Raw genomic sequence first — 27,336 nt, forward strand, 5'->3', positions numbered from 1 at the left:
TGAATAAAAAGTGCTCTACCCTAACTATCAGCTGCAGTAATGTCTTTTCAGTGAGTGTCAGCCAAAACAACATCAGTAATTTCCTACTTCTGTAGAAGGTGTAGGTTTATTACAGAAAGAAGATGTAGTGACACTGAGAGTTCCTCATCAGTCTGGCTCTGTTCCCCTCTGCTTTCCCATGCTTTCGGCTTTGTGCTTACCTCTGTCTGGGTAGGAGATAAAAAGTTGCTCATAGTTGGCAGAGTCCTGCCACGTCTGCATTCCTGAATCTTAGAGCTCACCTTCAGTGGAAAAACTGCTTGTCAGTGACTGGTCCTTAATCATTCAGCTCTTGGACAGGTCTGACATTGCTGCTTTTGCAACCTCTGAAAAATTTGCATGGCAAATGGGGTAACAGGCCTGTTCAAAGCTGTCATGCATAGTGGAGTCGGGGAAGTAATTCTATGGGTGTATGTATGCATTGAGAAGGCAATACTGGCATGAAGGCCTGGGCAAAGCAGTGCGCTGCTTCCTTCATGCACAGGCATGTCTTGTAACTGCTGCAGGCTTGTTTCTACAAGTCTCTGCACAGTTTTTCTCTGGGTACTCCTCTCAGGATGTAAGCCAGTGCACCTCTGCTGTTACGGTTGCAGGCATGCTGTGAAGTTGCCATGAGGGTCCATTCTAATATTGCAAATAGCCACAAACTGTAGCAAAGTCATCATCTCTGTCCATTGACTGTGGGGAACACAAGTGTTGCTTTGCTGCTCCAAAAGGCTTAGCTTTTCCTTGCCGTGGCACTAACCTTATCTTAGGAATTTCCCAGTGCTTCTGGGAGAAAAGTATGATGCCTCATCCCTGTGGCCTTGCCTTGCAACAAGCAGCTCATGGCTAAGGCTGTGTGAATGTGCAGCTCCATTGCAGCTCTTTTCTCATCCGCAGTGAGGTTGTAACTGGAGACACTGGAAAACTTACAGGCCAGTCATCAGCCTCTCCTAGAAGAGCATCTTAAGCACTGCAGAGGTGTTTGCAACGCTAGGAGCGTGGTGAGCACCTGTATGTGATGATCAGTGCCCTCTGCACTTGTTCACGTCTGATGTGGTGCATTCCCTTAACTTGCACAGGTAAGCAAGGGGTGAAGGCAGGGCCAGAGTGCAGTGGGAGACAGGCAGGGCCAACCATCACGGCTGCAAAGAGTGACAAAGCCAATGACACATGGAAAGAAGGCGTTTTTCCCCATTGAAAAAGGACAAAGAATGAAAAAAACAAACACAGATTGTTTCCCAGCAAACAAAGCTCGAATGGCGGGTTGTGTAACTGCTGGTGGTTATATAAGCACGAGTTTGGTTTCTGGAAAATAATAAGGGGAAACAATTGGAAAAAGATGTTTAAAGCTGGGGACAAATGGGCTGTAGCACTGATGGAATGAGAAAGTGTGAGGTGTGAAGGCACTGCTAAGATTTCCCTGTTGACCCACACAGGCAACAGTACCCATCCATTTAGTTGAGTGTTGCATAGCCCTAATTGCATATCCCCCCTTTCTCAACCTATTATTTACACAACTCCTGGAAGTGCAAGTGCAGTAAAACATCCTGAATGCAAAGAAAAGCACGCCTTGGCAACATGTGCAGATGCACAACCCACGGCTACCCCAGTAAATACCCAAACCCTGGGACCACAGAAGACCCCAGAGAGCAGCAGGACAGCAGACTGCTTTAAAAATACTTTATTCTTTAGAAAATACAGCATTCAGTACAGTGTGCTCCGCTCCCCCCAGGCTTCACACCCCCCTCACTGGGGCACCCCAACACGGTCAAGGCAACATCGGCACATTCACCGGTGAGCGGGGAAGGGCACAGGAGCAGCCCTGGTGTTACCACTGCCCAGGGTGTGGGGGAAGCAGGCCTCGCTGGTACCCAGCAGCAAGGTGCTCTCCTCCCCAAGTCCTCTAAGAAAAACCAAATCCACAGTGCCAAACTCAACCCCTGGGGACAGCCCTTGGTGACCAGCGATGTCCTCTATGCTGTGAGCACATGGAGCCCCAGCTGGCCCTACCTGGGGGCAACCTTCCTTGTGCAGGGATTTGGGGCAGCCCACTTGGGTGGGAGCTGGGTGGCCTTCCAGGGGCTCAGGGCTTTATCCCATTTCCCACACCCTTTTCCTTGCGAAGGGCAATGTTCAGCCACCCCCTCTCTCACCTGGGTGCCAGCCTGGACCAGAGATTCATCCCACAGATGACAACACCCAGAATTAATGGAGCAGTCAGGCCAGCCCCTGCCTTGCAATCACACTACAAACATTGAGGCACCCCTATGCTGATAAAAGCACAGGGATGGGGATGAAGGAAATGGGGAAGGATGAAGTAGGACGACAGACAGCACAGGGGACAGGGGTGGCATGGAATGGGTTCTGGCTCCTGTCCCAAACCCAGCCGCAGGGCTGAGGCAGGGCTGTAACAGCTCCCTTCGAGGGAAAAGGCTGTCTTTGGTGGATCAGAAAGGGGATCCAAACATTGCCAACAGGCACAGTAACCTTTCTCCAAAGTCAGGTGGAGCTCAGACCTTGCCCTGCACCAAGAATGGACCAAAGCAGAGCTGGGTGCTGCCCTTCCTCTGCCCATACCCATTAAAAACTGGCTTCAAAGTCCATTGAGCCACATCCCTGTGCCCCAGCTCAGACCCTAGGGGCTTCACAGCCAGCCCAGCCCAGGAGGCACAGGGACCCAGAGCTGGGTGGGAACAGCACGGAGTGGCTGTATGGGAAGCCACCAGCAGTGTCAGGAACTGGGCAGCTGCTGCTTGCATGTCCAGGGCCCCGGCCATGAGGATGCTCTGTATGACAGCTGGGAGTGAGAGGGGAAGGGAGAAGCATCTGTACTCCCCAAAAGGCAAATCCAGATAGAACAAGGGGCTGTCTCTCACCAGGGACAAATGCTCCTGCCAGGTGCTGGACTAAAGTCCCCTCTTCAGAGATGGATCTGGGCTGCAGCCTGGAAAGGCTTGGGCAGCCATAGGACTTGCACAGCGGGGCTCTGCTGAGCAAAGGCTGTAGGAAGAGGGAGGAGGGAAACAAGCATTTAATGTAATCTGCTATTAAACCAACACGAGGTACCATCTCCTTCTTTTGCATAGAGCAGCTTGTAGGTGAGTGAATCCTTCCCTCAGCACAGGTAAACCAAGGAAACTGGTCCCAGCTGGAACCAGGGTAGGCTGGGGACATGGTGCTGCTGCTCCCGTGCTTCCCCAGTTGCTCCCAGGCTCGCACAAGGACATGGAGAAAGAAACACAAACACCTACAGCCTGTCCCCATCCCACTGCTCTGCGTCGGGAGAAACAACCCGTCCTGATGCTCAAAAAGGAATGAAAAAGGGAAAAGAAGGGGAGGGGAAGGCTGAGATGGAGGGAAAGATCCCCAGGTCAGCAGAAAGGCCTGGAACGGAGGGGTGGAAGCTGGGAAACGTCAGGGGGATGCTGTCCATTCACCACCCGTCCCTGCCTCATCCGGATCTAACTGTCCTCGCCGTTCTCTCCTGGCCCTTTGATCAGCCTCTTCTGTCCCCGTTTCCCCACGGGCCCCTTGGGCTTGGCAAAGGCCTGCTTGAAGGCGTGCTGCTTGGGGTGCACCTCGTCATACAGGAACTCTGCCGTCAGCTCAGCGCCGTCGTCGATCTCAATCTGCACAGGGAAATGGGGTGTGTTACCATCAGAAAGGTCAGCGCCATGGAATGGTGACACAGGAGGTGTAACGACAAAGGGACTAGCACAAATGGAAATGGTGTTACAATGAGAAAGGAAAGGTGCTCATCTATCTCCAAAGATCTGGGCTTGCAGGGAAAACTCCACAAGGGAAGGATCTCCAACCAGAGATCCTTCCCCAGTGGCAGTCAGCCCTTCAATGAGCTTTAAGAGAGGTGCAGCCAGGCTCCATCCCTTCCTGTCTAACAGCCGAATTCCCTTCACCTGTGTTCCCAGGGCTGACCGGGTCCTTTCCCCAGGTGCTCAATCAGTGGTTCAGGCTGGGACTCAACAGTTACCATAAAGGGTTTTAGCAGCTTTCAGAGAATCAGCTGAGTTGGGAAAAGCCTTCGGGATCAAGTCCATCCACTAACCTGAGCTACGGAGTGCCATCACCAAGCCATGTCCTTTACTGTCACATCCACACGTCTCATAAATTCTTCCAGGGCTGGGGCAGCCCATCTCAACGCCTGACTGCCTTCGCACCCCAAAATGCTGCTCCCTCAGGGCCACCCCGCACTCCTCCCCAAGGACATGATGGGTTTGGACCAAGGACCCAAAGGGTAGAAGCAAAGGGGCCTCCATATGCCCACCGTGTGAAGTTCTGTTGTCAAATGACTCAAAGATTTAGGTCATTTCAAGCTCTCAAGCAGGGAAATCCATCCTCTCCTACCGGATAGAAGTCTTCACCAAAACCACAGATGCTGGGGATACCCATTAGGGCTGCTCAGAGATGTCAGTACAAGACCACTCCCCTTTTCTCCAGGCCGCTGCGAAACAACCTCAGTGATGCCTGAGGCTTCCCTGACTTCTGAGACCCCACCCCAGTCAAAACCACGTCACATCCAGGAGGTAGCGACTCACCTTCTTCGCTATCTCCAGATAGAACTCCTGCTCCACGGTGTCGAGCAACCGACTCTTGCAGCTGGAGTAGAGCATGCGCTCCTTGATGCTGCATTTGTACCCAGGCATGGAGTAGATGAACACTGCGAGAGAGGAACAAGGCTCAGTGCTGCCCACGTACAAGGATGGGGAGCAGCCAGATCCTGGCTTTCTGGGGCTTTTCCAGGCTGAAGAGCCTGACAAGCTCAGACGCAGAGGCCAGGCCGTCCCGCTGCCATACTCTACAACTCAGCAGCCCCTTGCACAAATCCTCCCCAGTTCTCCATACTCAAGACCTGAATTGTGCATTCCCCACATTCTCTGGGCCCCAAAGGCTTGCTGCCACTCCCTTGGGGGGAGCACGGCAAGGGAGAATCCACTCTGACCCCCCACACCATTGCTAAGGGCACAGCCAGGAGCTCTGAGCAGTCACTGCTCACCAACAGACTCCAGGTAGTCTCCCTCATGTGAATGCTTGTACAGGAAGAAGTGGTAGCGAGCAGAGTCCTGTGGGATCCTCTTGGGCAGGTCAGTGATCTCTGTAGGGCTTGTGTGCACCAGGTCGATGGTCTCCCGCTCCAGATCCAGCTTCTGGTTGACAGAAAGGGACAAAAGAGAGCAAAGTGCCACAGCAAAGGGTGCTTGGAGGTGCAGGAGGAGCCGTGCCAGGGACTCACCAGCTGGATGTAATTGATTTTCTTCTGCTTCAGTGCCTGGATAGCCTGCTGCGCATCCAGCTGCAGGGGAAAGGCCAGGCCCTGCAGGGTCTGGTGCTTGCTCTCCACACTGATCTCTGTCTTCACCTGCAAACAGAAATAGCACTGAGTGTCAGGGTGGTCATGGACCAGGTGCCATCTTCAGCTGCCCCATGGTGAAAGTGCATCCTCATGCTTGCATTTGCCAAGGCACAGAGCAGCAGCTGGGGGCATCCATGCCCTCCTGGGGTCAGAAGGCCTGTCCAGCCTAACCCAGGAACTCGTAGGTTTGATGGGTGAGCGCAGGAGTGCTGGCAAAGCTCTCAGGCAGAGGCAATGCTTGGGACACAGCTCACTGGCAACACAGCATTAACATTTAGGATGTCACCAGCCTCAGGACTGTGCTGCTTCCCAGCGTACAGGAATCACCCAGCAGAGTTTGTCCCTGCTTGTGCATCCCCCAGACCCCCAGCTCTGCTCTCCTCCCTTGCACAACCGCTCCCAGAAAAGAACGTCTCAGCCAACATCAGCACTACTGACGCTTCTCATGGGGCTGCATTGGCACAGGCTGCCCAGAACTGTGGGTGCCACCCCTGGAGGTGTCCCAGGCCATGGAGAGGCTGGAAGCAGCCAGCCCATGGCAGGGGTGGGGCTGGGGTCTGTGCGGCCTCTTCCAACCTAACCACGCTGTGATTCTACGATTCTCAGCATAAGGCTGTTTGCAGAGAAGTCCTAGCTGGGGACAGGGCAGAGTGCCGCAACCAACACTGCTGCCTCTTCACCTCATCCTCCCACACTGCAACGTGCAGGGAGCCTTGAAATCCCAGCATCCAGCTGCGTGGGTCTCGGGTCACCTACAGATGCCCACTGCCCACACCGGAGCGAGGATTCAGAGACCCGCAGCTCACACAAGCCCCGTTTTCACACCAAATCCCCAAAAGCAGAGGCTGCATCCCTGCTTTGGGAGGAGCAAACAAATCCCCTCTCCACCAGACCAAAGCCACTGCAAAGAGGAAGAAAGACGGACAGCCCGCGTCACATCAGGCACCTCCACCCCGAACAGGGCTGTGCTGTGACCCTGCAGGAGGGAAAGGAGAGCGGGACGCGCAGCGGCACAGCATACCTCCTCGGGGCTGGGGTACTCTACCAGCGATGGGCAGCAGCAACAGCCCCCCACCATCTGCCATAGAATACAGGGAGACGGAGTCACGCCGACGGCGGAGGAGCTGCCCCTGAGCCCCCCCCACCTGCCCCAGGCACACAGCAGCGCCAACCCGCACACTGCACACCAAGTGCTGGTTTCGTTTGGGATCAGTTTAGGAGGTTTAGTGCAAAGATGAGAAAAGCCTCTCAATGCCTCCCCCTCCCCTTCCCTCCCCCTCCCTTTTTTTTTTTCCCCTATGGTGATAATGGAGGAAAATAACGCACACGAGCAGCCCACCCATCGCCAACTTGAAGTAGAAAAATCCCCAGGAGTGATCTAATCCCCATCTCAAGTCCAACACAGACTTCAGACACCAGCTCCCTGGGGGTTTGTTTAGGGAGCCCAGCACGGCGTGAGCTCAGCTCCCCTGGGCAGAGCAGGGGGCAAAGGGAGCAGAGCATGCAGCACACGGCCTGTGGAGCAGCCTACCATCTCCGTGCTTGAGTCTTGTGAGCAGGAATCCTGCGGGTGTGGGAGAGGAGACACTGTCAACGGCACCCACACAGGGATGGATGGGTCTAGGAACAAGGAGGGGGTGGTACCAACATGCCGGGAGGGTGCAGGCCTACCATGTCTCTGCTGGAGGCCAGGGAAAGCAGGTCCTGGGTGCGGGCATGGAGAGTAACAAAACGACATGGGAAATGTCAGTGCTGGGGAGGGACAGCCCTGAGCACGGCTGTGGGACTGGTTGTTGGGACAGAACAGGAGCTCCAGGGGCATTACCAGCTCCGCTCTGCCTCCTGCTGACTGCCCAACCCATGCTGGGATGGAGGAGTTACAGCAACAGGGCTGGGGGTAATTCCCCCACAAAGGGGAAGCCCCTAAAAGAGGGATCCCCCTAAAGGTTTGGGGAAAATGTGCCCAAGCTACTTTCCAAGCTCAGAGTATAGGAAGATGAGGAGCTCTGCATTCCCACAGCCAAAGACGGGGTAAGCTCACACAGATGCTGAGGGCACTCAGGTTTGCCTTCTCCTCCCTTGCAGAGATGTGACACATGGGATTTACCACTGCCAACATCAGACCCCCGTGTTTCTCCCCTGCAAACGCCCTGAGAACTAAATGATGCTGGGGAGATGAGCAAAGAGCTTCAAAGCTGGATGAAGCAAGATGGAGTCGGAAAGCTCTCCAGATCAGAGGTCATCCCAGCACTGCTACCCTCTGCAACACACCTCCCCGTGGCATTTCCTACTCCTTCTCTTTTTAAACCCACAAGCACTGGGCTCATTTCCAGGCTCTGCACAGGGATGGCCAAGCTGCATCCCACAGCTCTTGGCTTGGGCCTGCCCACCAGCAGCACTTAGGCTGCGGGGCTGGGGGGTGTTTTACCTCCCTTTCTTTAGATTTTTTTTCTGCTTTCCCCTCCCTACTGAGAGCTGGCAGGGTGCTGACCAGAGCTCCTAATTTGCCTTCATTTCCCACCCCACCCCAGAGATAAACCTGGTTTCCCTCTGCATTTCTGAGCCTGCAGTGCCTCCAAGTGCTTCCAGAAAGACTCTCCATTTGGGGAGGGACTTGTTATGACAGCTCAATCTCCATTTAAAAACCACTGTTTGAGCCCATAGGTCGCCCACAGCCTCCAGCACAGCAGTGATGCATTTTCTGCCTTCAGCTTTGGAGAGTTCCCTCACACTTCCCCCAGCCATCAGGAGGATGGCTCAGCACATCCCCTCTTTCCATGCCAGGTGCAGCCTGGTCCAACTCCTCCCTGTCCCAGTGCAGAAGGCTGGGCTGCACAGCTGCCAGATCCACCCTCCTGCTTTGCTGCTGCCTTTTGCTTCCCACTGGTGCCTGATGCCAGCCCAGGAATACCAGCACTTCCACAGTAAGAAATGCCAAACTCACAAAGGTTAGAGACCGCGCTAAGAGATGCACCACCAGCAGCAATCCCAGGCAAGTGGCAACGACATGCACTGCAAAGCACTTGGTTTAAAGCTTTTAAAGAAACAGTGTCCCTTGTGTCACTTCCAAAATCCTGGTGGATTCACAGAGCTCAGGGTCCTGAACTAACAAAGAGAGAGCCAAAGAGCAGAGCTGCTGAGGTCTGAGCTCGCTGCAGGGCTGCCCAGCAGGTGACAGCCACTCCTCAGTGTCTGTTTTGTCACCCCACATGAAGACACTGCCAGTGTTTCAGCTACAAAGGACACGGAGCTCTCTGACCCCAGCTGTGGTAATGGGGACAGAGGGGGAAGCGCCAGCATTTTGCAGAGCCAACACAAGCCAGCAGCACAGCACCAGCACTGCAAACACAACTGCTGCAGCCTCCTTCCCTTGTGCTGCAGCACACCTGGTGTTCTGCAAAGAGACAGGTTACTGTCACTCTGCTTCTGCAGCAATATGCATGGCCAGGCAAGGACAGAGGTACTGCTGTACAGGGTGCTGAAAGCTGCTCCCATAGCCCCTCTCTGCTTTGCACCGCTCCAGAAACTTGCTTTAAGGTCAGCACCAACAGAGACCCTACAGCAGCCCAAGCATCCAGGTGCTTCACACTAAATTCAGAGGCAAAATAGTGATTTTTCTCTCTTTCTAGATGAGAAGGTCTACTCGCTGTGGTTCAGGCTTACACAGGGGACAGCGTACCTTTAAAATGAAACCCAACCAAACCAAACCTGGGCAGCTCGCTCACTCGGGAGCCACCTCTTGCAGTCAGGAGGGTGGGAAGCAGCAGATCATTGGAAACACAAGCAGAACGAGCAACACTTACCTGAGCCACTTCACCCTGCAAGACACAGCCAAGAAAAAGCACTTAATCCTACAACACCAACCAGCCAGGGCAATGGCCTGGGCGGGACCATAAAAGCCCAACGTTACTGCAAGATAAGCAGCACAGCCCAGAGCCTTGTCTCAAAGCACTATTAGCTCTCTCTTCTTCAAGATGTCATCTTGCATTCTCCAGCCTAAATCCTGCCCATACCCTCTAGGTGGGAGTTGGGATGACTACACCAAGCCCTATTAGAAGATCACCTTTCGGTGGCATGCCCCAGATCCACTCATCATATCTGCCCAGCACCACCCCCGTGGTTGTCACCACATGCTCAGTAGTGATGCTGCAGGACAAGCAATAAACTCCATAGTTCTCCAGGTCTACAGGGAAAGGAAGGTTCAGGCAGTACTGAGAAATGTGGTGCAACATCAATGCACTGGGTTGGCACTGCCCCCAGACCTGCTCCTGTCCTGTCTTTGCCACTAACTGGACTAGACTGCTTGGCTTAATATCTCCCAGGCTCCACATCCATCTCTGAGCCCCACAGACCCATCACAGGAGGAAGAGAGAGGGATGCTCTTTCTGTGACGCCCCTGTGAAATCCCCCTCCTCCCAAACACAGCTTCCAGGCAGTCCTCTCACCCCATAGGATCCTCTTCACAGCCTCAAGGTTTCCACAGCATCACAGAGATTGGCATGAGTGTCTCATGCTGCTGCAGGAGCAGTGCTGTGCTGCAGCCTTGCCTGGCCTCATCCAGCCATTTTCATACCTCCTTCCAGCACTAAGCCCCAAACATTCAGGCTAAGACCTCTCCCCTTTAGCACAGCACCCCTCACAGCCACAGATGAAACTGGGAAGATACACTGCTACAGCTAAAACATGAGCTGGGATCCTTCCTGTTTTCCCCTCAAATTCAACTCCAGCTCTGGGTTTCACCCTGATATCTAAAGATTTGACACCGCTGCCTGCCTTGAGGCTCCACCTGCCCGCTAATTGCTAATTACAGCATGCAAAGTAGATATCCAAGCTCTTGTCCTAGCGAAGAAAAGAGTCTATAAAATTCATCATCAGTTTGACCATGAGGTCATGCAAACGCTTGATCCACCTCAGCAGGTTCAGGAGCAGGTTAAAAAGCACACGCACAAGGGAGCTTTGTAAGAGTGAGCCACCTCTGCACCAAAGGCTGAGCTCCAAACCTCCCTGGGGCTGGGTGCCACGGGATGCCCACCTCATTGATGCGGATCTGCTGGAGCTCCTGCTCAGCTGCAGTCAGCGGGGCGGGCGCAGAGCAGGATGATACGTGCTTCTGGTACCCACTGAGGGACACATCCTCCTGCAGACGGAGGGACAAGAAGGGAAATATTAGGGAGTTATCACCACAGAGCACACAGGACAGGGCTATGACCCCAGCCTGGATCTGAGATCCCAAGCTCTGGCTCTCTCCCTACTGATGTGAATGACCAGTGTGGGCTGTACTCTCAGACACCTCCATGCAAATACCACACTCGATTTGAGCCCTGCCCATCCAGGCCATCCCACCAGCCACGCAGCAGCGCGACCCCTGGTTGAGGGGCAAAGCTTGGGACCACAACAGCAAGAAGAAAAGGAGACCAGAGTCTGACTGCAGCCATGAAGCAGGATGCCAGCAGCTGGAGTCTAGGGTAGGCTCCCAGAGCTCAGGTTTTAACTCAAAAGATTGAACAGAACCCTATATGAACCACGACTGTACCTTAACTGTTCCAAACATCTCATCCTTTATATGCCCCCCTCCAAATTCTTTCTTCACCGTTGCTCTGGTTGCAGCATACAGCATCTTCAGCCTAACCTGTGTGAGGAGGGATACAGTAGACATGGTCAGGGAAGGAAGCAGGGGACCTGTCACCTCCATCCCACTAGCACCTGATGGTCACTGTCACCTCCTACCCCAATGCTCTGCCTTCCCAAAGCTCAGCCTCTGGGTTACAAGCTCAGCCTGCCACCCCTTCCACATGCAGCTAAAACCACAGCTGGTGCTGTCATTTGAGACTCATCCCTGGGAGCCAGCTTGCTCCAGGAGCACAACAAGGAATAATGTCACCTCCATGTGCTTGCTAACCACGGGATGCTCTGATTACACAAACACACACAAAAACAAATACATCAAAACTGATACAGAGACTCCAGATTCTCTCAGGGAGCAGAAAGCTCTCTGTAGCTATTGGCACTACAAGCTATAAAGTACCTGGAAACAACCACCTGGTTTTTACCTGAGTCCTGTTTCTAACCTCAGCAGCTCTAGTTCCAGGGGATTGCTCTGAGCACAGGTGGGCACATATCAGCTCTACTTCCACAGCTATGCATGGAGGCACGTGCATGCTGCAGCCTTAAGCAGCTCTGGCCTCAAAACACAGTTCACTGGTTTATTGTACAGATGGACAGCAGCTTCACAGGGAATCCTGAAAACAATCATGTTGCAATAGAACAGTACTGGTGGTTTGATGTTGTTGAGTCGCCATAAAGGACCACATGATTCCAATGAAAATTCCCCACCAACAAAACAAAACGTTGCTTCCATTCACCTTTTAGCACTGTTCTTGCACTGTTCTCCTGCAAAACTCTGTTCAGGAAAGAACTTTTGCAAGCACTTCCCAGCCCACCTTGACTGACACAGAGGACCAAGCCAACCCTCTGCCATCAAGGCTCACAGTCCCTGGGTTATGCTAAGGCCAACGTCACAAGCCACAGGAACATCAACACCGGCCTACGAGCCAGCAGGTGTCGTTGCTGGCCTACAGTTACACATCCTGGAGCCACTGAAGGAAGATTTTTGGACCCCCGCCCATCTTGCTCCCACCCAAATGCCACAGGTCCCAGGACAGCAGAGCTCACCGGGGAGTTATCAGGGGACCAGGAGATGAAGAGCCACTCGTAGCCCTGGGCGTTCTGGCTGTCCAGGCGGTACAGCACATAGCACGGCTGCTGCTCATCCAGCAAGGGTAGCACAAAGGCATCATAGTCCATGTCCCAGCGCCGGGCCAGCTCCTTGTGTGCTCCCAAAACGAGCTGTTCTGGAAGGAGAAGAGAGAAAAGTGAGGGTTATGCAAAGGCAAGGCTCAGCTGCTTTGATCAGACTCCCTGTAACCTCAGAGATACAAAAACACTTGCTCGAGGGATAAGCAGCCAGGGGTCTGCGCTGTGTCCCCCTGCAGCAGGCTGTGCTGCCAGAGAGCCCTGGCTTCTGGAGAGGATTTACGTAGTTCACACATGTGGTGGCATCTCAAGTGTCCAGAGGGTATTTTTTCCCCTGCTACGCAAGCATCAATGGGGCTGGAAGCAGCAAGCAGCAAGCAGCAAGCAGGGCAGTGTGGGGCTGGGATTTAAATGCTAGCGTAGGCATGGTACGAACACAGAGAGAAATATCAGAGAGAGAAATGAAAGGTTTGCTGCTCTCCAAAGCCTCTTCAGAAGAGCTCTCAGGAAGCAAGGACAGCAGTTTTCTGTGTTCCTGAAGTGCAGCAATGAGGTTTTGCACGCGCTGTGGCTCTGTCCCTGGAGTGTGGGACACCCTACATCCAAAAGCTGCTTTTAGATCATGTTCCTCCACACGATTCGCAGGGAAGAAAAGAGGCTTCAAAAAGCTGAAGGACTACTGCAGCTCGCCCAGAGCTGCTCTGTCAGCCCTGCTCCACACAGACACCATCCCCAACACGTGCTTTCAGAAAAGCAGAGCTGAAAATACTTTATCTCCAATAAAACCATCTGCTTGGAGAAAGAAAGGAAGAAGCAGCATAAAAACCTCAGTGTAGACTTAAGTAATACAAAGCAGGGAGGCAAAAGGACTCGGCTTTTTAGAAAGCTCCAAAATCTAAGAGAGCCCAACAAATTTCACCTGGCCAAACACCCTGGCAGCCCCAAGGCATTCCCACCTGCCACATGTCCCAGCACCCCATGCACAGGGCAACCAGCACCAGGTAATTCATTGCAGGTGAAGCAGCACAAGCCAGCCCACAGCAGCGCCCTCAGCAGCCTGCAGCATCCAGGTGTTCCCTGGGCTGAAGAACTGCCTGTTCCAGAAATGCAACACCAGCATCAGCATTCTCTATAGGACCACCTCCAGCATCACCCTTTTCAGCCTTTGTTTGCTCTGCAGCTTGTTCTGCTTCCTCCCACAGAGTCTCTGCAGTTCAATTCAATCTCTTTAGGGCAAATTTTCCTCCCTAGCTCCCGCAGCAAAGCTAGAAACTGCACCGTGGCTGGTGTTCCCAGAGCCCAGACCATGGAGGTGACAGCATGGTGGCAGGGCAGGATCCAAAGCACAAAGCACTGCCAAACAAGGGGATGTGATTTCCACTGATAGTAACACATCTCCGTTGCTGCTATGGAGCAGCACGTAGAGCCAGCAGTCCTCACAGCCGCACTGCAGCCTGGGTTTATCTGACTCATCCCTAACAGAAGGACGAGCTTTTTAAAGGCTAAAGATGACCAGAGAACAAAAATGGTTGTTGGATGCACAGCTGCTGAGCTCCAGGGTGGCTGAAGTCACTGCAGTCCCAGTGGTAGGCCAGTGCCACACTGCTCCGTGAAAAACAAGTCATTCATATGCAATTGTACCAAGCTGAGCAGACAGAAAACCTACACCTCAGAGGTTCCTGCTGGGATGCTCAATCAGTGCTTTGCTCCACTTGCTTATTAGATAAAAACTGAGTCCCAAAGGCACCTTTTGGTGGCCAAACGCAGCAGGGCAACACGCAGCCCCCTGTGCCAAAGCAGCAGGAAGGAGCAGGACCTGGGACTGGGGGCACTGGAGAGCTGGTCTGAAGTCAGCAGGATGCAAAGTCATTGCGTATCCCAGAGCGGCCCCAGCAGAGGCTGCGAGGCTGTTGTTGCCAAGAGTTGCTCAGCAGCTCACCTGAGTTTTGGGCTTGGTTTTCACATGGACCCACAGCACTCTGCTCTATGCTGCCACGTGCCAAGAAGCCCCACTTGGAATCTGTACAACATTTCCAGAAATGCAAGCCCTATTTTTCAGCATATTTGGCCAGCAAAGAGGAAAGAAAGGAAAAGAGGAGAACTGGGCTGACACAACATAAATCAAAACATTTAAAAATGGAGCTTACCTTCCTCGATGATCACCTTGATGAGCCGAACTGAACCATTTCGGGCTTTGGCAAAAAAGTCCCTTAATTCCGTGGTGGCTGAAAGAACCAGAAACATTGTGATCAGATTGAAGGGCCAAAGCAGGTGCAGCTCACTGACAGGCCGTGGGGATAAGTGATTTGGCAGGATATTAATTAAAAACAGTCCAGAAAAAAAAGAGAAAGAACCAGTGCCAAAATGTTATAATAAAAATAATATGAAATCCAAACAGCTGGCCTCATCGGGGCTAGTAAAGTGCTGCGTCTCCCAGAGGCTTCAGAGTTAAATAGCAGCTGGGAGCACATGTGATCCAGATAACCTGATACTTGGCCTGGGTGAACATAAGCACCCAAATTTAGCTGATGGCTTGGCTGGTGCAGGCAGAGCTCAAGTGACAAGTTTATTAACTTTGCAGCGCAGGGTGGCTGGGAGATGTTAGGAAAGGTGGGGATGCTGCTGAGCCCCAGCGCTGCAGGTCAGTGAGCCCAAAGTGGAGGCACCAGCTTGAAACTGAGCCCTCTGGGAAAGAACAGCAGGCCATCGGCTATGGCTGCAGGCAGATACCCACAGGACAGCTCAACAACGAGCCCAATGGATGCGGCCGTGCAGCCAAAGGGGATCTGAAGGGTCAGAGAGCACCAGGAGCCACGGGGGTCAGAGCAGGTAAGAGCCACGCAGCACAGAGCTCTGTGGGAGGCAGCACAGAAGTGCACACCCTATAACAGACCCTTCCATGTGTTCTGCTCCAGCCTTGCTCTGCAAGAAAGAAGAACCCAGGCAGGGTGCTTACTGCAGGGCATCCCGCCTGGAAGATCCCATCCTGAGACTTTAAAGCTGCAGAGCACTGCAGCACTTATTAGAAATACAGAAACAAGTGCTGCAAAGATAAGCAATCCTCTGCTCCCTGCAGCAGCCCCAGAGCGCAAACACAACGGGAAGTTGCTGCTTGTGGGGTCAACAGAGCGGCTGGGCAGACTGGTTCCTCCCTCCCATGTGATAAATCTGAGCTGCATGTGTTTCACCATCTCAAGAGCTGTCCTGAGCAAAGGTCTAGAAGTTCTCCCTTTCCTTGATGCTTTCTCATTGAGAGCATAGCTTGGGCTGGAAGGGACCGTGAAGCCCCTCAGCCTCAAGCCCTGCCATGGGCTGCTTGCCCCCCACCAGATCAAGCTGCCCACGGCCCACCAGCCTGGGGCATCTTCTGCAGAGAGAAAAGGCACAGATGAGAAACAGCCCTCAGGCTCAGAGCCAAACCCAAGCACGACATGGGAGTAGGACCATCCTCCCAAACCCATCCCATGCCCCCCGGCAGCATGGAGGCACACAGCTTTCCAGCAGCACTCAGCCTGCTGCTGGGTATTTTTAGTCCTTTCCCTGCTGACAGGCTGCTTCCTCCCAGCAGCTGCTGCGGCTGCTGAAGATACGAGAGGTTTCTCCCGGGGCGGAAGAGGAGGAGAAAAAGAGATGTTTCTACACCTAGGAAACCTAAACACGAGAGCCAAGGAGTCCTGATGAGCGTTACGCTTTGCCATCGTGCTGCCCAAACAGGAGGGAGGGGGAATAACAGCTTGGATATTCCTAGCTCCAAGCTAAAATATTCTGGGAAAAAAACCACCAAAAATTTAAAAAAGTAATAATAATCACTGATGTGTCTGTGCCATTCCTTTCTGCAGCACAGAGCCAAGGGAGAGGAACATGCTAGCCGTGAAGGCTTTCAGCATGAGCTCAGCAACTGATTCATTACAGCATGATTACTGCTTAATTGGCATAGCAGACCTGACGAGACAGTCTGCGTGCCTGAAATATTAACAGAGAGCCCCCAGCCTCTTCCAAAGGAAAAGCAGAGGGACGGAGGAGGGAGCAGCACTGAGGCATGGGGTGACACAGGCGGCAGGGGTGTCCCCAGGATGCGATCCCGGGGCTGAGAGCCCTGCCTGTAACAAAAACCCAGAGCAGCTGCATGGCAATGGGAGCTGCAGAGGGTGGGCCCAGAGCTCAAGGGAAGTCCTCAGTGCTGGCAGGTCCTGGAGGCAGCAGGGCACCATGCTGCACTGTGGTTGCTGGAGGTAGGTAGCAGCTGAGGCAAAAGGGCACGGCCAGGGGAAGGCGGCTCAGGTGCATTTTGGTGGGTCGGTGCCCACAGCAGGAGGTCCCCAGACCCGATGTGGGTCCAGCTTTAAGTCCACATCTCCACGGTCAGATCTGGCCACCGCACCAACGCGTCCTGCAGTCAGGAATAGAGGAGAGGCAAAGTGCATGTTGGAGGACAAGGAGAGCTCCCTGTTCTCTCAGAAGGTTGGAGGAACAGGCTGGAAAGAAAAAAAAAGAAATAGGATGAATTCACTAGGAAGCAAAACATCACAGAGGGAGAGAGCAGCGTGCATTGCCAGCAACTCTGGAAAGAGGGTCACGCTGGGGGCAAGCAATGCTGGTTAATGGCTTCATGGCATTGCAAAGTCAGTCGTGAAGGCAGGAGCAGGAGCACAGCTTGCAGCAAGGTTACGTGGCGCTGACACAGCCTCAGCATTGGTGTCGTGCAAGGAGAACGGCACAGGCCGCGCGAGACTGAGGGAGCTGGGGCCGTGTCCAGAGAGCAGCCCCCACCTGCTGGGCCTTCCCACTCATCCCCGGCCTGCTGACAGCTCCCGGATCAATAATACATGTCCCCTGAAACAGATGCCTCTCTCAGTGTGCCGCGTCCCCTCGGCCTCCCGGCACGAAACCTGAGCCCTCAGCCATCAATCTTTCATCCTCTGGCCACTATCCTCAAGCTGAGGCAACTGCACACTGCCAATCCCTCCTGCAGCTTGGCTGGTTGCTTTGGGCACTGAGAAGATTGCATTTCTCATCGTGGCCTTGCAGGCAGCCTTTTTCTCTGTTGAAAAAGCTACAGACTGCATGAGAAAGTAGAACGGAAGGGGGATGGAGGGGGGTGAAAGAACATCTGAGCAAGAGAGAACACAACCAAAGCATCTTCCAGTTCTCCATGATCATAGAACGGCCTGGGTTGAAAAGGAGCACAATGCTCATCCAGTTCCAACCCCCTGCTGTGTTCAGGTCGCCAACCAGCAGCCCAGGCTGCCCAGAGCCACATCCAGCCTGGCCTTGAATGCCTGCAGGGATGGGGCATCCACAGCCTCCTTGGGCAACCTGTTCCAGTGCCTCACCACCCTCTGTGTGAAAAACTTCCTCCTGATATCCAGCCTAAACCTCCCCTGTCTCAGTTTAAAACTGAGTCCTATTTAGTGATAGCTCGTCCTATCACCATCCACCCTCACAAACAGCCATTTCTCCTCCTGTTTATACACTCCCTTCAAATATTGGAAGGCCACAATGAGGTCTTCCCAAAGCCTTCTCTTCTCCAAGCTAAACAAACCCAGTTCCCTCAACCTTTTGATGCTGGGCTCTATTCTGCAGGAGGATTGCACTGAGTCTTGGCCACACTGCATATCCTGCCTGGGTATCTCCAGCCACTCATCCCATGAGCCATTCGCCTCCATATGCCTGCCTGGAAGCCACCTTCCCCCCACCCTGGCACCTCCCAGTTCCCCATCAGAATCTCTCTCACTCTGGTTATCAGACCAGCACTGGTCTCATTGCATTTACAGGCTCTCGACATGCACTTTCCAAGGGACTTCCTCTTCTCCACTACTTTAAGAGGCACATATTATTTACACATCCTCAAAATTACAGCTCAATTGCAACTTCTGCAGGGGTTAGAGCCTGCTTCTGTGCATTCTGAGTCATGGGGGTGTTTGCTTTGTGTTTTGCATATGCCCAAGGCATTTCTGCTCTTCGCTGCAAAGCAAGGCCAGGAACCAGAGCACTGGTGCCCAGCCCGGAAGAAGCAGTTGTTACCACAGATGGAGATCAGCTCCTCAAAGCCAACCCTGCAGCAGCTCACTGCGCAGGCACCAGGAGCAGGGAGGTTTTCGTTTCCCTTTTCTTATCTCAGCAGAAACCCCATCACCACCATTCCTCTCTGCTGCCCGCAGAGCGCACCTACAGCCAAGGAATCACAGAATCTCTATGGTTGGCAAAGACCTCTGAGGTCACCAAGTCCCACCGTCCACCCCCCCACCTGCCCACGTCCCTCAGTGCCACATCCCCATGGTTCTGGAACGCCTCCATGGACGCTGACTCCCCCAGCTCCCCGGGCAGCTGTGCCAGTGCCCGACCGCTCTGTGGGAGAAGTGCTGGATAGAGACAGTTTCCTTCTGGAGCTTCCTTCTCATCGAAGAGTCAGCCTCGGAGCAGAGCCAGCAGCTCCCACGGGGGACGGGCAAGGAGCAGCTCAGCAGCCACAACACTGCTATCCCCCCACTTTCTGCTCCTTCTTCACCTCCCACTTCATTCTTGCTCATTCTTGCCCACTTTCTAGATGGAAAAAACCCTTCAAGACACGTTTTCACCCCAACATTTCTGCCATCCATGCAAGCACCACCATCACCTCCCTCTCCCCGGGACCCTTCATCTTCTCCCCCAAAGTCAGCTCACACAGAATGATGCTCCTCCCCCCCCTGCCCAGCACACGCCTGCTTCCTGCTGTGCAGGGAAAGGAGGTCACCCGACTTTCTGAGGCACTCACACCCAGCCTTCCCTTCACTGCTTATATCAAATTCTCCCTTCCGAGCTATCACCGCGAGCCAGGCTCGCAGATGAGGCTGGGTGGCTTACCCACAACACACGAAGATGGAAGACATGGAAAATCCCTCCTGCTTGGCAAACAGCTAAGGCACTCCCAGAGGGGGAGGAAGCAGCAGCAGCATTGCTGTGCTCATCTGAGAGAGAGTGAATCAGCTCGCTGACGGGGGAAGGAGTTATGGGGACCACTGTGCCAGGGCGGGGGAGAATGAAGGACCCCCTGATGCACTCACCCAGCAGTTTCCAAGCAGTTTGGGAAGGGGATGAGATCGCCTTGCTGGGGCTGGCACAGGTCAGTGAACTGCAAGAGCAGCGGTGCAACGCCAATGCCTCTCCTCCACCTCTGTTTCAAGCACCAGGATGCTGCAAACCCTACCAGGGCAGTGCACGCTGCCTGCACCGAGAGCTCAGAGTGCTGTGCCCACTGCTTTGGTTCCGGTTTTGTTGTTGTTGCAACCAGAGAAAAGCACAAAGAGGTCCTGAGCTTTAATGTGGCAGCCTAAGGCTTAGAGGCAATGAATGAGAACCCAAGGGCCGACGGCCACCAGCACTGCCAGGCCAAGCAGGAGCAGCATCTGAGCATCAAACCGCATCCCAGCTGCTGCTCCACGAGCACCCAACGGGAATGATGCTCCTGGCTGTCCTCGAGCCAAGGGAACGTCACCAAAGTGTGCTGCAAAGGAACAGTGGCCATAAATTCACCCTAAAATCGCCATGCTCCCAGAGAGGCATTGGCCACGAGGAAGGCACAGCGAGCTGGCACAGCCCGCCCAGCATAGCCCAGGGCCGGCATCTTTCCCACCTCTGCTCGCATATCAATTCGGTTCCATCAATTATGCAGTGCCTCCGGTCTTGCTTAACGCTGCTCAGGGAGGTGTCAGGTGGGAGCGGGGGGAAACGCCACGGAGACACACACGGTCACCCTCCCAAAACCTCGGGGCCGCCTCCGGGGATCCCCGCACATATCCTTCCCCCTAAGTCGGCCTTCTTCCAACACGGAAATTCCAGAGACAGCACTGCTGGCGTTCTTTCTGTTTAGAACGCAGCCCTGCGGCGGGAGGCGGCCGGCAGCACAGCGGTGGGCTCGCACCGCGCCGCTCCCACCCTTCGCCCCGCTGGGATTTTGGGCTCACGGCGGGGCTGTGCCGCTCTGCCCGGTGCTGGATCGCAGGGGAAGGGCCGCCGGCTGCGCAGACCCCATGGCATAACGGAGCAGCCGCGGCAGAAGACACCTTCGCGGTGCCGAGCCGCGTTCGGGCATCGCGCGGAGACAAAGGATGCGCGAAGCCCCGCAGCAGCGCGCTCGGATCGGCCGCGCTCCCCCCGACCGCCACCCGCGGTGCCCACCCTGCGCAGCCGGGAGCCGCGGCGGGGAACGAGCGGTGCGACCCGGCGGCTCGGCCCGGCCCACGCTTACCGTGGATGCCGGTCTGGTGCGTCATGGCTCCTCTCCGCTCCGCTCCGCCGCGTCCCGGGCAGGAAACGGCTCCGCCGCCCGCACCGACGCTTCCGGAGCCGGCACCGGGCGGAGCCGCCGCCCGCACCGCCCCCGGGAGGAGCCGGACCCCGAGCCGCGCCCGGTCCGTGCGGGGGGAGCCCTCGGGGTTCCATGTCCGTCGAGTGGTTGCGGCGGCTGCGTCGGGGCGGCCCCGCGGAACGGCCCGGAGGTGCCCGGGAATCGGCACCGCGCTCCCCCCAGCCCGCCCCGCCGCAGTACCACCGGCCCAAATTCCTCCGAGGCGAAGAGGAGAACCCGAGGGACGGCAGGACCGTGCGGGGCACCGGGCCGGAGCGGCCGCTGCCTTGGGGTTCGGGCTATGCCGAGTGAGTGCGGCCGTTGGAGGTTACGGGGCTGGGGGCTGCGTGGGGTTACGGGGCACGAAGCGGGTGTTGGGGGGCTGCGGGCGTGGCGAGGAGCCCCGGAGCGTTGGGCAGGGCTGGACGCGGTGATCCCCTGCCCCGGTGCGTTCGTTGCGCTGTGCGAGGCAGCGGTGGGCAGCGAACCCTCTGTTCTTCGGTGAAGGGAGCCCGCGTGTCCCCAGGAGATGAGCTGCAGGGAGCGGGCAGAGGGGCTTCTCGGGGTGAGCAGCACTGGAGCTCTGAGCCCTGGCAGAACACCGTAATAGCAAAGGGAAAAACACAACCCCATAAATCTCTGCGTTTGCCTCGGTTATGGGAAGAGGGATGTTGTGATGGGACAGCCTTGTGACCTGGAGGCCGTGGGATTGCAACGTTCAGGAGGTGAGCTGTGCAGGGAGAGAAGGGCCCAGCGTTAAGGCCAGAAGGAGCCCTGTCACCGGCCTGGCACAGCTGCCTTGGCTGCCAGCAGGGACTGATGAGACAGGGGTGCCCCATGACAGCTCTTTCCCCACAACTCGCTGTATCCCAGGTGAAGCTTTTTCCTGCTAGATTTGATGTTTAGATTCCCAGCCAAGAGATCCTTGACTTTAAGAAGGGAGCAAGCAAGCGCGGGGCTGGAAGGAAGGCTGGGGACTCACTCCCATGTTGGCTGGGCAGTGCTTCACCCCTGAGCTGGAGTGTTTGCTCCTGCAGGGTTATCAATGCTGAGAAATCAGAGTTCAACGAGGACCAGGCGACGTGCTGCCAGATCTCTGTGCGCAGGAAGGAGCCAGGCCTGGAGGAGGACCAGGAGTGGCTGATCCTGTGCTCCACGCAGGTACGGCCCCGTTCTGAATTCCCTCAGGTGCTCCCAAGGTGTTGCTCCATCGGCTTGGCTGGAAAAGCCAGGCAGAACACGTTCAGCACGTCCTGACTGCGAGCTGCTGTCTGCATGGCCCCTCTCTGCCTCTTTTCACTGCTTGATCTTTCTTCTCTCTTGCAGTTTTTGACTGGTTACTACTGGGCACTCTTCGATGGCCACGGTGGCCCAGAAGCTGCCATCATTGCCTCCAACTACCTGCACTACTGCATCAAGCAGAAGCTGGAGGAGGTCGCGGGGGCCATCGTGGAGGCCCGTCCCCCCATGCACTTGAGCGGGCGCTGTGTTTGTGACAGTGACCCCCAGTTTGTGGAAGAGAAGCACATCCACACAGAAGATGTGGTGGTGGGAGCCCTAGAGAATGCCTTCCAGGAATGTGTGAGTTCTCTGTCCCTGCAGCAAGGGTTCCCTTGCTCTGAGCTCTCTCATCAGGAAGTGGTCAGGCACCGGTTGCCCAGCTGCTTGGGTTTGCCACATGGGCAAGGGATGCTGTGCATTGGGCTAGGCTGTGGCTGCCAAATGAGTTCCGCAGCTCCTCGAGCAGGCAGGAATATCAGAGCACACCCTTAAGGCGAGCTGACATCATGCTGGGTCAGTCAGCTGCCTGAGGTCTGCCTCACGGCCATTGTGATGCTGACACTGAGCAAAGCTGCAGCATCTCTGCTCCCAGGGAATACATTCCTTCAGGGCTAGACCACGGCTATTGTTAGACTCATAGACCATATGCAAGTTTGAGATCTCTGCTATCAGCCTGTCCTTAGCACTCAGTCCAACAGTGATAACTTTGTTGGCTGCATGAAGCACTGCTGACTTTCACCTTGCTGATTTCCTGCTGACTGCCTTAAATCAGTTTTAGCTCCAGATTTCTGCTAGGAGCCAGGAGGGCAGCTGCAGAAAGCAGCACCCTGGTTCGCATCGCTCTTCAAACTTGTTTAAACCCACAGGATGAAGTCATTGGCCAGGAGATGGAAGCCACCAACCAGACAGGAGGCTGCACTGCTCTGGCTGCCCTTTATTTCCAGGGAAAGCTGTATGTGGCAAACGCTGGGGACAGCAGGTGAGTGCAAGGAAAGGGAGAGGTTGCTTGGGAACAAGAGCTGGAATTAGCAGAGGTTCCATAGAATCATTAAGACTGGAAAAGACCACGAGGATCATCAGGTCCAACTGTCCACCCATCACCACTGTGCCCACTGAGCTATGTCCACATATCCACGGTTCTTGGACACCTCCAGGGATGGTGACTACATCACTTCCTTGGGCAGCTTGTTCCAATGCCTTACCATAAGGTTTCCAGCACCTTATGTAATTCTAGAAAAGGTAAGCGTGCAGCACGCTGTGGGGCACAGCTGCTTGCCTGCTATGGGACCTAGTGAATGGGTGGGTGGGTGGGTGGGTGCTCCCATGCCTACTAGAAGGGCTTTCAGATTTCCAAGACTAATGCTGCCCAGCCACAGGGCAGTGCAGCAGTAAGCTGATCCTGGCAGGGGTTCAAAAGTGGGATTTGATTTCAAAGCATGTTAAAGAGCTTCCTCGTTTGTCTTTGGCCACCACTCCTCCAGCAGGGAGTTCCGCCACTGTTAAACCAGGCAGGCTCTGTTCTCTGCTGCAATAACACAACTGCAGTATTAAAACACACCAGCATTTTTAAACCCTCCTGGATGTGTGGCTCTTCTCTGGCATTGCTCTGCCACAGCTCTCTCAGCTGGCCGACCCTGGGGCTAGCCCCAGTAACAGGAGGTCGGTAGAGATGGGGCAGCTGTGATGGGGATGGGGCAGGACGCAGCTCAGCTCTTTGCCTCTTTTCCTCATAGGGCCATTCTTGTTCTGAAGGACACCGTTGTGCCCATGAGCTCTGAGTTCACACCCGAGACAGAGAGGCAGCGACTCCAGCACTTGGTGAGTGACTCCTCTCACCCATCAGACCATCAACTTGGGTCGGGGAGGGCTTGTGGTAGGAGCCAAACTGTCAGCAGCCACGGGAGGCTGTGAGCAGGATTCAACTAACAGCACTTGGTGCTGGAGATGCTCGCACGCAGCTTGGCCCTTGGGATGTGTTTTCCCACTGTTGTTCCCATTTTGCAGCTGGGGGTGCGAGTCCCAGCGTGTGAGCAGAGCACAGTCTTGGTGCTCGCTCCTGCAGAAGCAAAGCCTGCCCATCTTATACCTTTGTTCTCTCCTTCAGGCTTTTCTTTTCCCCAAACTCCTGGACGAGGAATTCACGCGCTTCGAGTTTCCACGAAGACTGAAGGGAGATGACGTGGGCCAGAAAGTCCTGTACAGGGATTACTTCATGGAGGGCTGGTGGGTCCTCTGTGTGTGGGGGCAGGATGGGGCACGGGGCAGCTTTACCTGCTAGTGGCAATGGGATGCTCGAGGGGCTGTCTGAATGCAGAGCTGTTATCGTGGTAAAGGATGCTGTGAGCAACAGCCCAGCAGTAATTCTGCTCTGCCTGAAGAACAGGACCTTTGCAGGGAACAGCAGTGGGAGATAGTGCTGGGCTCTGCAGTCTGAGGTGGGAAGCCACAGTACAACTGGAAGGAAATGGAGAGGGAGAAACACCCTGGCATTCAACAAGGGGTCATTCTTAATGCATCTGCTTCAGCAAGTCGCCTTGAGCCTTCCTCAGTCACTCCCTGTGCATGGGGACACCACGAGCCTTGAATCACAGTTGAAATGCTCAGACTGAGTTGTACCATCAAGTCAGACACCAAATCAACTCTGAATGCTCTGTTCTAGGGGATACAAGCTGGTGGAGAAAGCTGACCTCAAGTATCCTCTTGTCCATGGTCACGGGAAGCAGGTAGCTTGATGCTTTATGCCCTGGGAGGCCAGAGCATCCCAGCCACTCTTTGGGTCACTGACTGCACACATCCAGCGTATGCACACAGGGGTGCAGCAGGAAGAGCCCTGCCACTACCAGTGCCACAGCCCACGTGCCACCCCTTTGCAAAGACAAATGACCATTTTTTTTCAAGTCAGTTCAATTTTCTTCCTTGTCGTCTCACACCATGAGATGACATCAGCCCTCTTGGGCTCCCTGAGGTCTGCAGGACATGCTGCTCAGTACAGAACCCACCTTTGGCCTTCAGCATGAGCCTCTATCACGTCCCATGTAGTCCTACCTCACCCTTGTGCTGGTTGTCCATGTCCATGCTCCTGTCAGGCCATCGCTTGTAATCACTTCTCCATCTCTCATGCCTCCTGGGGTGGCTCTGGTGATGTGTGGATGACGCTCCTAAAGGGCAAACCACACAGCTGCCTTTAGGGGAACCGTGTTCTTACATTTGATTTGTTTGGGGCCAGGCTCGTTTGCTGGGAACTCTGTCTGTCTCTCGAGGCTTAGGGGATCATCAGCTCAAAGTCATCGACACCAACATCGAAGTCAAACCTTTCCTCTCCTGCATTCCAAAGGTTAGTCGGAACATGTGGAACTGCAGGGGGGTGATGGAATTCAGCCGCTCCCATTTTGTAGTGACTAAGCAGGTCTCAGCCGTGCCCTTTTTCCATCCCATTCTGTCTGCATGCTGCCCAGGTAGCAGCAAGGGGACATAAAGGTTCAAAGCCCCCAGATCCCGCACTCAGCCATCCCTCAGGGAAGCAGTTACCCCCCTGCCCCCTCCTATGCACTGCAGCAAGTGGAGTTTCTGCTGGCATTCTGACCACAACGGAGTGCACTCACCACTGGTTGCCACCTACTTGGAGAAGTTCGCAGTCTGTGATTACCCTCACATGGGGAAGCAAAGAATCACAGGGTTGCTTAATGCATCCCAAAGCAATACAGGAAACGTGACAGCCCTTGGTAAATAGCTAGAGCTTTCACATGTGGAAAACCCCCTGATTCAATCCTGTGTTTTCCAGGTGAATGTATTTGACTTTGCTCTGCATGACATTAAGGAAGACGATGTCCTCATCATGGCAACTGATGGCCTTTGGGATGTTTTGTGCAACGAAGATGTGGCCCACACAGCCAGGAGCTTCCTTGCAGAAAACAGGACCAATCCCCACAGGTAACGTCAGCCTCATCCTTGCTTCCCTTCCCAAAGAACCTGTCTGGACCAAACACACGCTGAGATCACTTGGCTTCCAGGTCAGCTCTAGCATGGCCAAACACTCTTTCTGGGGACTCTGGAAGGACTGACTCCTAGTATTTCTGCATCCTAAAGAAGCAGTGATGATGCTTATGTCTTCAGAAACGTATTCTGGCACTGTAGAGCCCTGTCTCAGTGTTGATCTTGGGGGGCAGAGTTGAATTAAACCAAAACTCTCATTTTTTCCCCACTCCCAGATTTTCAGAACTGGCCAAGAGCTTGGTGTGCAGAGCAAGGGGAAAGAAGAGGGGCCACCAGTGGATGCTGGATGATAGCCAGGAGGCATCCTATGATGACATCTCCATGTTTGTCATCCCACTACACAACAGGGTTGAGGACTGTTAGCATGACAGGCAGCATCTCAGTGCCCCCCTACTATGGTGCTTTTGGGCATCAGCACAGGACTGAGGGATTTCTGCCAGTCATGCACCCTCCTCCAGCAACACCACCTGATGCGAAACCTGAGAACGCAGAGCCAGCACTTATGCAAAGAGGATCAACAACGTGCAACACAACAGTGGGCAACAAATCATTCCTCTTGCTGCATTTACCTTGCTGTGCCAATGGGAAACTGCAGAAGCAGCCACAGGAGCCAAAGACCACCATCGATTAAGATTTAAGGACAGCAAACCTCAAATCCACAATCTCTAGCAACCTTTCTTCCTTTTTAATATTAAAGAATGAAGATCAAGTGAGGTCCATCCAATCTTGAGAACTGGCTTTTAATCAGACTCAAACTGAACATATAAGCTACAGGTGTCCCTCATATCCATTTGCTCCATCAGCTGAAAAACTGGGAACTGCTGCAATTACCAACATTGGTGGCCCACACCTCTTCCAGGTGAGAACTTTCCAGTTGTAGGCAGCACCATCTCAAAATAGAGCTTATCAGATGGAGCCTCCACTGGAGAGGTGGATACCTTAAGAGCATTTCTGCTACACGTGAGGTACTTAACGTACAGACCTCTAACAAATTTTAGATCAGAACGCTCACTAACACTTGGGGGTCACTCCGACTACCGGCCGCGAGGCTGGTTTTGTAGTAGTGCTGATGAGAGCTGAAGTGTGTAAGGAAATATGTCAGCCCATTTCCTAGAAGAGCTCCAAGTAGAATAGAACCGGTTGTTCCCATTTAGCTGGGGCGCTGATGCACAAGCAGTGCACTCATTGCAACAGAAGACATGCCAAGATGATCTCAGCCTTTAAAGCAGATCTCCAAGGTTTTGAGCTGTTCATTAGACAGGTAAATTCAGGTCTGGACAAGCTTCCCGTTTCCTTCCTTTTGTGTTCATTATTCCTCACACAAGTTTGCCACATGACTCAGTGAAGCGGACAAACCCCATTGTCTTTTGTTAACCGCGTGAGTTTGTAGGATGAGAGTCCTAATAAAAAATAATTTTCATGTATCTTCCAGTTTTGTTCCCATCAGGCTTTATACAGACCTGAGATTAAAAAACAGATGGCCTTAGCAAATCACAGGGAAGCTATTGCTTCAGAATTTATTTACTGTTGCCCAAACGCTGTTTGTTGCTAGCAGCATTCCCCAAGCAGCAGTAGCCCGAGAGCTGCGTGC

At 54.2% G+C, this 27,336-nt stretch overlaps 2 protein-coding genes across 5 annotated transcripts; one reads left to right on the forward strand and one right to left on the reverse strand.

The window, feature by feature from the left end:
• Positions 1-1,690: 1,690 nt before the first annotated feature.
• Positions 1,691-20,527, reverse strand: TWF2 (twinfilin actin binding protein 2). Of its 4 annotated transcripts, XM_085236214.1 has the most exons (12): positions 20,373-20,527; positions 14,293-14,370; positions 12,065-12,243; positions 10,926-11,021; positions 10,425-10,529; positions 9,196-9,210; positions 6,924-6,956; positions 6,414-6,470; positions 5,273-5,398; positions 5,036-5,186; positions 4,578-4,699; positions 1,691-3,653 (listed from the first exon to the last, which is right to left on the reverse strand). In XM_085236214.1, the coding sequence occupies exons 1-12, from the start codon at positions 20,395-20,397 to the stop codon at positions 3,486-3,488; spliced, it is 1,155 nt and encodes a 384-aa protein (XP_085092340.1). In that variant the 5' UTR covers positions 20,398-20,527; the 3' UTR covers positions 1,691-3,485. The 4 variants fall into 4 exon arrangements, with proteins under 4 accessions (XP_085092340.1, XP_085092341.1, XP_085092342.1 ...); XM_085236215.1 differs by lacking the exon at positions 6,924-6,956; XM_085236216.1 differs by lacking the exons at positions 6,414-6,470; positions 6,924-6,956.
• Positions 20,513-27,169, forward strand: PPM1M (protein phosphatase, Mg2+/Mn2+ dependent 1M). The gene is made up of 10 exons (XM_085236213.1): positions 20,513-20,779; positions 21,509-21,632; positions 21,798-22,052; positions 22,619-22,731; positions 23,486-23,570; positions 23,857-23,975; positions 24,412-24,475; positions 24,979-25,086; positions 25,534-25,682; positions 25,961-27,169. Exons 1-10 carry the CDS (start codon positions 20,565-20,567, stop codon positions 26,106-26,108), a joined length of 1,380 nt encoding a protein of 459 aa, XP_085092339.1. The 5' UTR covers positions 20,513-20,564; the 3' UTR covers positions 26,109-27,169.
• Positions 27,170-27,336: the final 167 nt, after the last annotated feature.

The sequence above is a fragment of the Meleagris gallopavo genome, chromosome 14, assembly GCF_905368555.1.
Source record: "Meleagris gallopavo chromosome 14, MGAL_WU_HG_1.1, whole genome shotgun sequence".
In the NCBI taxonomy this organism is placed as follows: Eukaryota; Metazoa; Chordata; class Aves; order Galliformes; family Phasianidae; genus Meleagris; species Meleagris gallopavo.